Below are 13,241 nucleotides of genomic sequence, written 5' to 3'. Positions count from 1 at the left end.
TCTGAAAGCAACACCACTTTACTCAACTTTCAGCTGTTGATATATCTTATTATTTTTCAGAGAAAAACAGAAGCAATTAAAAAAGAAACACATTGTTTCCCAAATACAGAACCAGTCAATTTACCTGCAAACATGCCCATACATTTTGCCCTTCTTCTGGTTAAGGTGGCTCCTGCTCATTTCTAAGGGGAACAATTCTTCCCGTGCTCAAAATCCACTTGCGTGATCAGCTGCGGAAACTCTTCAATTGTCTCCACATTCAACTGAATCACCAATTTATCTTTCTTCCAGGTCCTTCCCATCAACAAACCTGCATTAATAGCACCTACTTGAACTAAACGGAATAAGAATATCCTACTAAGAACCTATGTTGTCCTCCATCTCTTCACATCTCCACCCTGTATATCTTTCGTAAAGTGTCAGTGTGGGCTGTCTCTACTTCCTTACCTTCCAATTTTCCACCACATTTCAATTGGGCTACAATCTCTACCACTCTCTATAAAGGTCTTATCAAAGTCAAAAAAATAAGTCACCAAGTCTCTGTTCTCATCTGCGTCAGATGGTATCTTCTAGAAACAGTGGCCACTTGTAGAAACATTCTCTTCTCTGATACCAGATTGTCTTGGCTGTTCTGCTACACTACTAATAGCTCATGTTCAGTTTTCTTTGATGATGTCTTTAAATGTTGAGTCTCCCAGAGGTTAGTTGGAGGCTCTTCTTCCTTTCTGAATTCTCTCTGTCATATCTCCTGGTTTCATGACTCTAAATACATCTATTATTGGATAACCCCATTGGTATGTCCACATTTGTTATGCCCTGTGCTGTCTTCCCACAAACTTGCTCATGCTCCTTCTTCAGACTTTCCCATCTCAATGAATGGAATTAATTGTCCCTGTTATTCAAGCTCCAAACTAAATGCCACTCTCGATTCTTTTCTTTTCTTCATTCTACCATATTGAACCCATTAGAAAGTTCTCTTAGCAATGTCTCCAAAATGTATTCCAGTTTGACTCTCAATATCATATGTGACCTCCTTTGTTCTAGCCACTTACACCTCTGCCTGGACTACGTACCAGCCTCCTAACTGGTTTTGTGGTGATCACCATTGCTCTCCTATAATTTATTTTCCCAAACTGTTGGAGTAGTTTTCTTTTAAAAGTAAATTAGAGTACATTATTCACTTTAATGGCTTGCATGGAAATTAAAATATAACATCTTTCAAACAAATCAACTGTGAAAAATATATTTTTTGAGAAAAATTAGAGAAATTTGTAGGAGCATTTTATGATATTAAGGGGTTATGGTCATTTTGTTAGGTGTAATGATATGTTGGTTATGTAAGAGATTGTCTTTATTTTTAGTAATATATTTATGGGTGAAATGACATGATTTCAGAAATTTTCTTTAAATGCTATAACACCCCCCCCCAAGATAAAGATATATGACAAAATGATTATACTATTGTCTCTTACATATGCTTAACAATTTTGATAACATAAAATTGAAAAAAGACAACTAACAAGTTTCCAGCTCTTTGTTATGGACCTTCATAACTGAATATCTGCTGACTTCCACTTTCCCTTCTGTTTACTCTAGTTCAGCCGCACTGGCCATCTTCCTCTTCCTGAACACTTCAAGCCTGTGCACCCTCTGGTCCCTCTGTCTGGCGCACTGTACATGGCTGACTTATTCAGCTCTTACTGCTGGAGAGGATTTCCCTAACGTTCCTCCACCTCACCCCCACATACTCTATTTCTAAAAATTATGCTACTTTATTTACATGTTTGTTGTTGGTTTTCTTCTACTAGAATTCAAGCTCCAAGAGGGAGGGATCTTGGGTCTAAAACAGTGCTCGGTGAATACTTAATAAACACTTGTAAATGAATGAAGTAGATACTATGCCATTTTAAAATGAAAAAAGTAAGGCTATAAAATTATGTAATTTTATTACTATCACAGATATTAGTGGCAGAACTGAGAGGTGAACTCAAGTTTTTTTGATTGGGATCCTTTCAAGTTTTTTTACATTACTTCCTATTGGAATGGATTAAGTGGGGTCGAGAGGAGGAGTCTGGGGGGCAAAATCCCACAGTCACAAAATTGAAATAATTGCTTTGAGAGGTATATACTTTGGGAGGAGAGTCTATGTCTTTAATTAAATTCTGAAAATGGTTCTTGAGACCCCAAATTTTCATCATTATTTCCTTGGTTGCGACCAGGCTTACGATGTTAGATGCTCATCACAAAATGAGAAGTTTAAATGAAAGCATTGTTAGTCAGTCCTGAAGACCCACACTTGTGAACATTTCCCTCATTTATTTGGATTCAATACTTTTCTTTTTACAGGCTGTTGGACGTCCCTTTATGCCACCATACTGGTCTCTGGGATTTCAGCTAAGTCGATGGGGCTATAATAGCATAGATGTGCTGGAAAAAACGGTTGAACGTTTAAGGCAGTATGATATTCCTCATGTAAGTGTATCCCAAAAAGAATGGGGGGAATGGATCAGAAAAAAGAAATAAGAAGGTGTAGTGATTAAACTCTAATATATGTAATAATATTATTTGTGTGTTACAGTAGTCTATCCTTATTAACAGGAGACATATTCTAAGATCCCCGGTAGATGCCTGAAAGTGCGTATTGTACCAAACTCTATGGATACTGTTTTTTTTTTCTACATGTACATACCTTTCCACGTAAAGGAAGAACTATACAGCTTCTTTTGGCAGCATCACTACTCTTGTGCTTTGGGGCCATTATTAAGTAAAACAAGGGTTACTGGAACACAAGCACTGTGAAACTAAGAGAGTCAATATGATTACTAACTGGCTACTAAGTGGCTAACAGGTGGGGATGTATAGAGCATTGATATGCTGGACAAAGGGATGATTCACATCTCAGGTGGGGCAGAACAGGCAAGACATTTCATCATGCTACTCAGAAAGGCATGAATTTAAAATGTATGAATTGTTTATTTCTGGAATTTTCCATTTAATATTTTAGACTGGAGCTGACCATGGGTAACTAAAACACAGAAGGGGTTTTAATTGTGTGAATGGGATTACTGCTTTTCTCGGTTTCCAATAAAAGAATCATTTTCAGCCTCTTTGCTTACAGGATTGTCTGAAACTCACATCAATATTTAAATTTTAAATTATATAGTCACTTCTTAGCTACTTATGAGTCTTTGACAATATTTGCTTGTTTTCCTAATATTTGAAGACATGTCTACACTGCTCTTTTGTGTAGGATGTTCAGTATGGAGATATTGACTACATGGAACGTCAGCTGGACTTCACCTACGATAAAGCCAACTTTGCTGGTCTGCCCGGGTACATTAAGAAACTGAAAAGTGATGGAATGCATTATGTCATTATTTTGGTAAATTTTTTTTGAAGTTCAAACATTAATACTTAAATTAATATTTTCTAAGAATTTCTAAAAATATATATTACAATTAATTTACCAAAAGGAATTTCCAGCTCTAAAGTATATTTAAGGAAGAAAATTTACTTTAACATATAATGATAGATGTTATATTTTATTAAAATATAATAAATTATAAGCAAGTTTTCTATTGAGTGATATAAAAATGTCATCAACAAGTAATGAAGGAATTCAGTAATGATTTTAATAACTACAGTGTTCTTTCTTTTAAAAAAATGACTTATAGATAGAAGGAAAAATATGGTTTTCCACAGGTCACATAATTTATCAAAATTTGAAGACTTAGCCATAAAAATTCTAACCAAAGAATAATATAGTTATTGAATAAATGCAAGGAACTTAGGTTGAAAGAATCTTTTCTCCATGTTGGGTACATGGGTAAATGAAAAGTCATCTTCATAACTACTTCTAGGAGCATGAATGTTACTAAAAGTTGGTTCATAATGAACTGTTGTCTCACCACAGATGAGATTCTAAATTTTATAAAATAATTTTTCTTTCTATTATCCTAATGTAATGATAAAAATGTTACTATGTGTTATGATTCTTATATGACTTAATGGCATAGAGGTTTATGGACATATTTTTTTTTCAAAGGATGGCTTATTATAAATTAAAAAATATATATATTTATTATCCAACTGAGATAATTTAGTAGAAATGTGTGAAGAAAAATATTTAATTATAAACATATTATGCTAGTAAAATTTTTAGCAAGGAAAACAGACTTGGAATAGGGTCAATAAATATTTTTGGAAAAAACGAAATACAGACTCATAGAAATTTTTCTTCTTGATTCATTTTATGACTTTACTTTTTAAGAGGGACAGTGACTGGCCGGTTTGGCTCAGTGGTTAGAACATCGGCCTGTGGTCCAGAGAGACCTGGGTTCGGTTCCTGCTAAGGGCACGTATCTCGATTGCAGTTTGTCCCCAGCCCTGGTTGGGTCGTGAGGGTGGCAGCCACTCGATGTGTCCCTTTCACGTCAATGTTTCTCTCTCTTCCTCTCTCTCCCTCCCACTCTATCTGAACAAAAAATGGAAAAATGTCCTCGGATGAGGATAAAAAAAAAAAAGAGGGACAGTGACTTTAAGAATTTGCTGACTACACTGCTTCATTTTGTGGAAGAGAAACTTGTGCCCCCTTAAAATTAAGTGGCTTAACCAGGCTTTTTGTAATATCCAAATTTCTGGATTTTTCCTTCCAGGTTTTTGTTTGTTTGTTTTACAGTTTCACAGCCTTATCTCAAAAAAAAGCAACAAATGAAAAAATAGGAAAGGTTGTTTGTCAAAATAGCATGAATATCATATTTATCTACTTACATAACTTTTCAAGAAAAGAATTTAGAGATTTTTGTTAGAAGCAACTGATGACATCGTTAAATTTACATTGCTTGGATCCACGTTTTGCAGCACTAAAAATGAATGAAAATAGACAGCTCTTATATTTGTAACCATACTTAATAGTTTGGAACACCTTTATGCAATATAAAACATATTGTGTATATGAATAATAGGTATTCTTATTTCAAAAGCTTTTGGAAAGTTTATACTTAAATATCAATTATCAGACTATTACCAATTACAATGTTCTTGGAAATTTGCAGGATCCCTTTTTAACAAAGGATGAACCACAAGGTACTTACAGGCCCTATGAACTTGGACAGGAATTGGGAATTTGGGTCAATAACTCTGATGGAATCACACCAGCTGTTGGCAAGGTAAGCACCTTGAAGAATAGATGAATATCTCCTTCTATATTGAGTATTTGATTTTTTAAAAATCATAGTTCATATGGCATCAGTTAACTAGCATCATCTGAGTTTAGTTCAAAACAATTATGAGCAGCTTCTGAAGCTGAATTTGGAGCCTTGGCCTGGATATAGTGGTTTTTAAGAAATTATTTAAGTTCCATAGAATTGGTGAGAAATTCAAATGATATACTAATACAGACTATAACATTCTGAAAAGGCAGTTTAATAAGTATGACAAAATTATAATATTGATTGAAATTACATTGGAAAATAAAGTTTATGTAGATTGAAGAATGACACATATATAGTATTTCTTAAATAAAAGGAATTTTCTTACTTTTTTGTTTTACACAATGGAAGTATCAGCTTTTGCTGATGATCAATGTAGTACAATATTGTAAGAAGTGTAATATTGGCTTATAAAAAGTATAAAGTGACAGTTATTTTTAAAAAATATATACATTTTATTATTTCAGTGTATATTCCTCCAGATTTTAAAGACATATAGCCATATTTTACATAAATGGAAAATAACAGCATATAACATTTAAAACTTTATAAAAACTATAACAACATTATATATATTTCCATGTTAATACATATAAAACTATCTTATCTTTTTATATAGTTACATGATATTCCACTGTTCTCATGTGAGGAAATTAGTTTAAATGATTCCTAATGATGAACATTTTCTTGTTTCTCATATCTTAATATTATAAACAATGTTATAGTAAACATATCAATACATAGTGCTTTATATACTTGTTTCATGAGAGAGAGAGAGAGAGAGAGAGAGAGAGAGAGAGAGAGAGAAAGAGATGAATTATTGTTCCACTCATTTATGCACTCATTGGTTGATTCTTGAATGTACCCTGACCCGGGATCAAACCTGCAAACTTGGTGCATCCAACAAACTAGGCTACCCAGCCAGGGCCATATACATTTTTAAAATGTAATTTTTATGCCTAAAAATTTACATTCCAATTTGAAGCAACTTGACATCTATACAACATTTGAGTCTCCCTGTCCATAAACATTCTATATCTCTTCATCTATATGTCTAATTTTGAACATTAAATATTTTTATGGCTCTTATTGACACCATATATGTATACATATTATAGTTTTGTTGCTATTATACATGTAATTTTTATGCTTTCTAATCTTTATATTTGTATTGATATAGATTTGTGTGTGGAGAGAAATGGCTAAAATATAAAAGAACAATAAAAAATATGACTACATGCACAATTTCATGGTTGAGAGCACTGGACAGAGATATGGGATTCTATTCCCATTCTACTACAAACTTGTTATGTACTTTCACTATGCACTTGCTTAAATTATATAATTTCACTGATTCTCAAATTTTATTTGTATGACTCGAAATGCAAATAAGGCCGCACAGTAGCTATTTCTACACCATACTATGTGAGTTAGTATTATTTAGTTTGACTTACTTGTCCATTGCAGGCCTGGCCTCCAGGAGAATCAGTGTATCCAGACTACACCAACCCTAAAACAGCAGAATGGTGGATACAGATGTGTATGGAATTTAAAAATATTCTTGATTATGACGGGATCTGGATTGTAAGTTTAAATTTATTATTTAAAAAAAAAAAATTTTTTTTTTTTCAGTCCTCACCCGAGAATATTTTTCCATTTATCTTCAGATAAAGTGGGAGGGAGGGAGAGAGAGGGAGACGGAGAGAAAAACATCGATGTGAGGGGGACACATCTACTGGTTGCCTCCCGCACAAACCTGATCAGGGCTGGGGACAAACTGCAACTGAGGTACATGCCCTTGACTGGAATTGAACCCGCGACTCATTGGTCTGCAGGCCAATGCTCTAACCACTGAGCAAACCAGCCAGGGCTAGATTTATCATTTAAAAAAATTTTCCCCTTGTGAAAAAGTAAAATGTTCACCCACTTCTCCCCCTCCCCACTTTTTTCACTTTATAGTAGACTGAAGAAAGTGAAAAAATTTTAACCCGTTTCTTGCTAGTCTCTGCCTTAGATGCTCTAATGTACCACTGGAGGAGAGAACTGCTTCCTGTAATAGTGGCAGCGTCTTATCTGTTATCTTGATCCAAGCTTCATCTTACTCTGGATGAAGCGTGTTTATACATTCATTACTATTTATACCTACTCAGTGCAGGGTACTGGGGGACAACAGTTGGGGAGATAGGCTGACAAACAAGCTTTTGTGTGGCCATAACAGAGCAAGCAATGGATACAATGGGAGGGCATTGAACTCAGGTCAATTGAACTCAAGTCCGGTTAAGATGAGGACTGGCCAATGAATGGGAATTAAGTGAAGCCAGGTGTGGGTGGAAGTGTTTCAGGTAGTGAGAACAGCATGTGCAAGAGTGCAGAGGAAAGACACCTGAGGGTAGTGCTGACCTAGTACTATTGGGACAGTCACAAGTTGCATGCCTAATAGGGCCGCTCTGCCAGAGAGACACTTGCAAACAGAATCATGTGACCAGAGAGGACTAAACAATTCCCCCTACTCAACAGAGGGGCATTATCCCTACATGCAGCGTAATTTGTGGTTTCGGTGCCTTTGCTCATGCTCTCCTTTACATTTCTCCTCCTTTCTACATGTTCAAACTCAATGAGCTGATCAACATACAGCCTCCATATCAACTTCTCCATGAAGTGTTTACTGTTACTCTTACTTGAAGCAGTTCTTCCATTCTCTTACTTCAAGAAACACTGGCCCTGGCCAGTTTGGTTCAGCGGTTAGAGCATCGGCCTGCGATACCGAGAGACCCTGGTTCGGTTCCCACTAAGGGCGCGTACTGCGTTTGCAGTTTGTCCCCGGCCCTGGTTGCTCGTGTGGGTGGCAGCCACTCAATGTGTCCCTTTCACGTCGATGTTTCTCTCTCTCTCTCTGTTCCTCTCTCTCCCTCCCACTCTACCTGAACGGAAAAAAAAAAAAGGAAAAATGTCCCCAGGTGAGGATAAAAAAAAAAAAAGAAACACTGATTTATTGAATACTTACTCGGTGTCAGGAAGCATACCCTCGGTGAGGGTACACTCAGAAAAATTCTTCCCTTCAGGGAGCTGACATTTTAGTGGAGGGTATAACAATAATAATTAAAATATATAGTATGTTGGGTAATAGTAATTTTTAAAGACAAAAATTAATCTGGGAAGTGGGTGTTTTAGTTGATTCAGGCTCTTCAGTCCATTCAGACTCATTAGCTTATAAACAACAGAAATTTATTTCTCACAATTCTGGAGGCAGGAAGTCCCACATCAGGGTGCCAGCATGGTTGCGTAAGGGCTCTCTTTCAGGGTGCAAATTTCTTGTATCCTCACATGAGAGACAAACAAACAAACAAAAACAAACAAACAAAAAAAAAAAACTAGGGAATTCTGTGGGGTCTCTTATAAAAAGCACTAATCCCATTCAGGGAGGCCTTCACCCTCATGACCGAGTCATCGCCCAAAGGCCCCTCCTCCTAGTACCACCACAGTTGGGTGTTTGGATTTCAACATGTGAATTTGGGAGGGCGGGGCACAAACATTCAGACCATAGCAGTGGGGTAGGAAATTGCGGAACTTAAGAAGTTTGGGGTTTAGATAGAGTGGTCAGCAAAGGTTACAATTGATTACAAAGATCCAAGGCTGAGCCCTAGAGAGATCTGAAGGACGAGCCTTAACAATGTGTACAAAGGCCCTAAGCAGAACGTGCTTGGATTTTCCAGGCATAGCAAGGAGGCCAGGGTAGTTAGAGCAGAGTAGTCAGGGAACAATCAGAGAGCACAGGGTCAGAAGGATACTGAGGCAGTATCACAAATGGCATCATGGGCCAACTCTAAGGGCTTCAGGTTTTACTCTGAGTGACATGGAAAAATGCTGGAGGATTTTGAGCCCAGATTTCCAAAGGACCGTTCTAGCGCTACATTAACAATAGACTACGGGAAGCAGTGTGAAAGCAGAGATGAATCCAGATTTTGTGGAGCTTTATAAAATTTTGGCAGCTCTCTTTAAGAAATATTGTTAAAAATTATAGATAGAATTATAGGTATAAAGTTATGAAAGGGTCATGAGGAAAAGGACCATGAAACTTAGGTTTCTTTAGCTCCTAAATAAATCTACCTGTAGACCCATGTGGAAGAGAGAGACCAGTTAAGAAGCTCTTATGACAATCCAGGCAAGAAGCAATGGGAGTGAATAAGACATGGTCAGATTATGTATATATTGTAAAGATAGAGGTTACAGCATTGGTTGATGTGAGCTACAAGAAAAAAAAAACAAGAATAATTTATGTCTACAACCATTGGAAGATTGGAATTACCTTTCACAGAACAGAAATGGTAGTATCTATTTCTGCTCTGTGACATGTATTATTTGTGAAACTTGCTGCTAGCCAGTGTATACTCTGTGAGACCAGGGACACCATCGTGTTTACTGCTGTGCCTCAGAGCTCCTAGCTTACAATTAGATACTCAACATATGTCTGTTGAATGAAAGAATGATCTTTATGTGCTCTGCTTTCCTAATGGAAAGTAGAAAACAATGGCCATATTATTCATTGAGTTTCTATTTTTATGTAAGGATATGAATGAACCATCTAATTTTCAAAATGGCCAACAGCCAGGATGTGAAGAGAATCATCTAAACCACCCACCATATGTGCCTGGTGAGTACATGAAAGTGCCAACTTGTTCTGAAACACTCATATTTCATGGGGAAAAGTCTCTGTGATGCCATCAGTTTGTCTTAGGAAAGTATGCATTCCTTTTATAGCTCACCAATGTGGGATAATCCAGGAAATTTAGAAATGTATGTGTACCTACTGCATCTCTTCGGGGGTTAGGCCTTGCAATGTTTGCAAGTTGTGTCCTCACTTGAATAAGAAGGATCCAAAGACATCCTTCCTGGCCTATCCTCTTAACGGAGGCGGGGAGCTAGATTTGTTCATGTGTCGAAGCTGATTCTTAGATGACTGAGTTCTTCCCTTTGGCTACAAGGTGTTTACAATTTATAATTTTGCTATTTCTGTAATCACATACAATGCAAAATGCGATGGCCTAGAAACGTTGTGAAGATTTAATTGAGAAATAGAATTTTGCAGTCAGAATGAGAGGCTTATCCTTGACTGCAGACTTCCAGTTTGAGTGATTATAGCACTTCATTTACAGTTCCTTTGAAATTACAGCCATTTGCAAGTACAGTGATTCAGTTCCCAGTGAAACCGGAACAAAGGGGAAAAGCAAAAACTGAAATAAAATCCACTTCCAAGAGCTGGCAAACCCTAAAGGCCCACTCACATTCCTTGACTCCACAAGATGTTGTGATTTGCATTCTTGAAGCAAAGAATGAGGAATAGAGAGAATGAAATGTCAGGGAGTTGATGGAATCACACCCCCAAATTCCAGCAACAAGATGCTGTGTCCCATCCTGCCTAGTGGTATGGAAGCGCCTCCCCACCTCGGAAGGCTGCCCGCTGGAGGACGGGCAACAACACAACGAATGTCACACTGGCTCCAAATCCGAGCTCAATCCTTCTCTAGGCTGGTGAACTTTCTCTTGGCTGTAAAATGTGGACATGAATTAACATTTTGCATGTTATTTTTAAAACATTCTATAGAAAGCAGGTGCATGACACAACAGGTGTACAAAAAAAAAATCATTATTGTATCTATTACAAACAATTTGGGAGGATTTAAATTTAACTCCAAGAGCTTTGCCAAGTACTACAAATAAGCAATTAATACAGGGCTAATTATTATAACAATTTTCAGTCCTCTTTAGTGCTTCAGGGTGTGAAGCCAGAATTATCTAAGACAGTCCTCATCTTTTACTCTGACTAAAGTCATTCTTTCACATATGATGGCCTAATGCTTAGCTACCTTGTTCCTGGTTTATATTCTTTTAAATAACAAGTCTATCACTATGTAGAACTTTAAGAAAAGAGTATGAGTCAGAGAAAAAAGTGACTATTAATACCAACTTGGGATATGAAACAAGTCCTGCTAAGCTCTCAGATGCATTCTTTCTAAAAAAATATCACATGATCTCACTTCTGTGTGCAACCTAATGAACAAAATAAGCTGATGAACAAACTAGGTCCAGAGGCATGGATGCATGGAACAGACCTACAGACCTCAGAGGGAGCAGGAGTAGGGGACACTGGAAGAGATTAAGGAAATAATTTCTATGCATATATGCACTGCCCAAGGACACAGACAATAGTGTGGTGAAGGCCTGGGGTGGGGACGAGTGAATGGGTAAGGGGGGGAAGGCATCTCTAATTATGTCAACAATGAAAAATAAAATAAAATAGATTATTTTTAAAAGCATTGAGGAAATCTGCTTGTAGTCAGGGTGAGTGTTACCGAGTGTTTACAATTCAATGGTCTAAAGCAGTGATTTTTTTTTCTTTTTCTTTTTTCTTTATCCTCACCCGAGGATATTTTTTTCCCCATTTTTTGTTCAGATAGAGTAAAAGGGAGAGAGAGGAAGAGAGAGAGAGAGAGAAACATTCATGTGAAAGGGACACATTGAGTGGCTGCCACCCGCACGACCAACCAGGGCCAGGGACAAACTGCAACAGAGATACGGTGCCCTTAGCGGGAACCGAACCCAGGTCTCTCTGGACTGCAGGCCGATGCTCTAACTGCTGAGCCAAACTGGCCAGGGCTAAGGCAGTGATTTTCAACCAGTGTGCTGCAAGAATTTCTAAAACATGCAATACCTGACTGTTTAGTCAGGGGCACTGATCACTTTTCCCTTAGATAGTCAAATAAAAACGTGACAATGGCAACACAACAATAGCTGTCTGGTGTGAATGAATTAAAATTGGAAAATTGGCAAAAAATATATTTTTTGGTGTGCTACAGAATTTTAGTAATTAGTTTATGTGTGCCGTGAGATAAAAACGATGGAAAGTCGCTGATCTAAGGTTTTACCATTTTGTGTAATCTCTTTGATTGGTAACTGTTTCTGATTGTATAAACTTAGGCTTTTGAGATAATTAGGAGTTAAATTCTGGTTGAAGTACAGGAGTTCATAATTACCACTGCATTCCAGTGGGTGATTGTCTACATTTGTTCCATTTTTTTTCTTTGTGGCCAAGCAGACTGGCTTTGTTATGATATAGCTAGTGCTTAAAATGTTTTCTCAGGAGTCAAAGAATATGATGAGGCTGCTGCCTTCATCTACAGGGGGTGAGAAAATTATTCCCCAATATCTAGATTCCTGTGTCCATTTTACATGTACTACAAATAGCTTTAACTCGAGCTGAGCTATGTGTGTAGTTACATTTAAGCCATAATTGATGGCGAAAGTAAGGTGCCTCAGTTGTATTTTACATTTCGAAAAATCATTAAAAGTTCCACTAGACTTATTCTGAAATGCATAAATTTAGAAATTAAATGTCAAGAGGCTCTACATCTCTTTAGAAACACATTCTTTTCAAAATAATAACAAGTGAGGAGAAAAGTTAATGGTAGAAACAAAAATGCTTTAAATGGACATGATTGTCTCCCTTCCCCTCCCCTTTCCAGGGAACCCAAATCCTTTTAATATTTAAGAACTTATATATCTTTAATTTATCATAAAGACAGCTTTGAAATGATATTAAAATCTCCATTTTGAAGATCTAAAAGAGAGGCAAACATTTCAAGGCAGCAGAGTCTGGATTAGAATTAGATTTCCTTGTGTATTAGACTCTGCTATGTTGAACATAATGCGTTTAAAAAGTCATAAAAGCTAAAATTAATGATTCCCAGAGAAAAATCCAAGAAACTACCGAAAAATAAGGGTAGGGCAACTCACAGAATGGATCCCTACAAAGGGACCCCATTAAAGCCATGTCCAAAGGGCTACCTCTGAGTAGACAGTTTTTAAATCAAGCCTTTGTGATACGTGCTGCATATGTTTTGAGAAGTATGATTTGACTTTTGAGAATCTCTGAAACTGCACAGCGATAGGCAGATCAGAAGATTTTGGAATGCCAGGGTTCTTGTTCAAATATTAAGAACATTTCCAGGGCTCATGTTTTCCCAGCAGCAACAC

General features: G+C 36.9%; 1 protein-coding gene across 1 annotated transcript in view; it reads left to right on the top strand.

Moving 5' to 3' along the window:
- The window catches only part of LOC118624750 (sucrase-isomaltase, intestinal-like), an 85,657-nt gene that overhangs the window by 47,873 nt on the left and 24,543 nt on the right, over positions 1–13,241 (top strand). Inside the window, exons 8-12 of the mRNA XM_036253229.1 lie at positions 2,347–2,472; positions 3,251–3,382; positions 5,055–5,168; positions 6,678–6,794; positions 9,777–9,861. Of these exons, the coding sequence (XP_036109122.1) occupies positions 2,347–2,472; positions 3,251–3,382; positions 5,055–5,168; positions 6,678–6,794; positions 9,777–9,861 (574 nt within the window). The remainder of the gene's footprint in view (positions 1–2,346; positions 2,473–3,250; positions 3,383–5,054; positions 5,169–6,677; positions 6,795–9,776; positions 9,862–13,241) is intronic.

The sequence above is a fragment of the Molossus molossus genome, unplaced genomic scaffold (assembly GCF_014108415.1).
Source record: "Molossus molossus isolate mMolMol1 unplaced genomic scaffold, mMolMol1.p scaffold_m16_p_10, whole genome shotgun sequence".
Lineage (NCBI taxonomy): Eukaryota > Metazoa > Chordata > Mammalia > Chiroptera > Molossidae > Molossus > Molossus molossus.
Note: the sequence above shows the minus strand (reverse complement) of the source record. Positions and strands in the feature narration are given on the sequence as shown.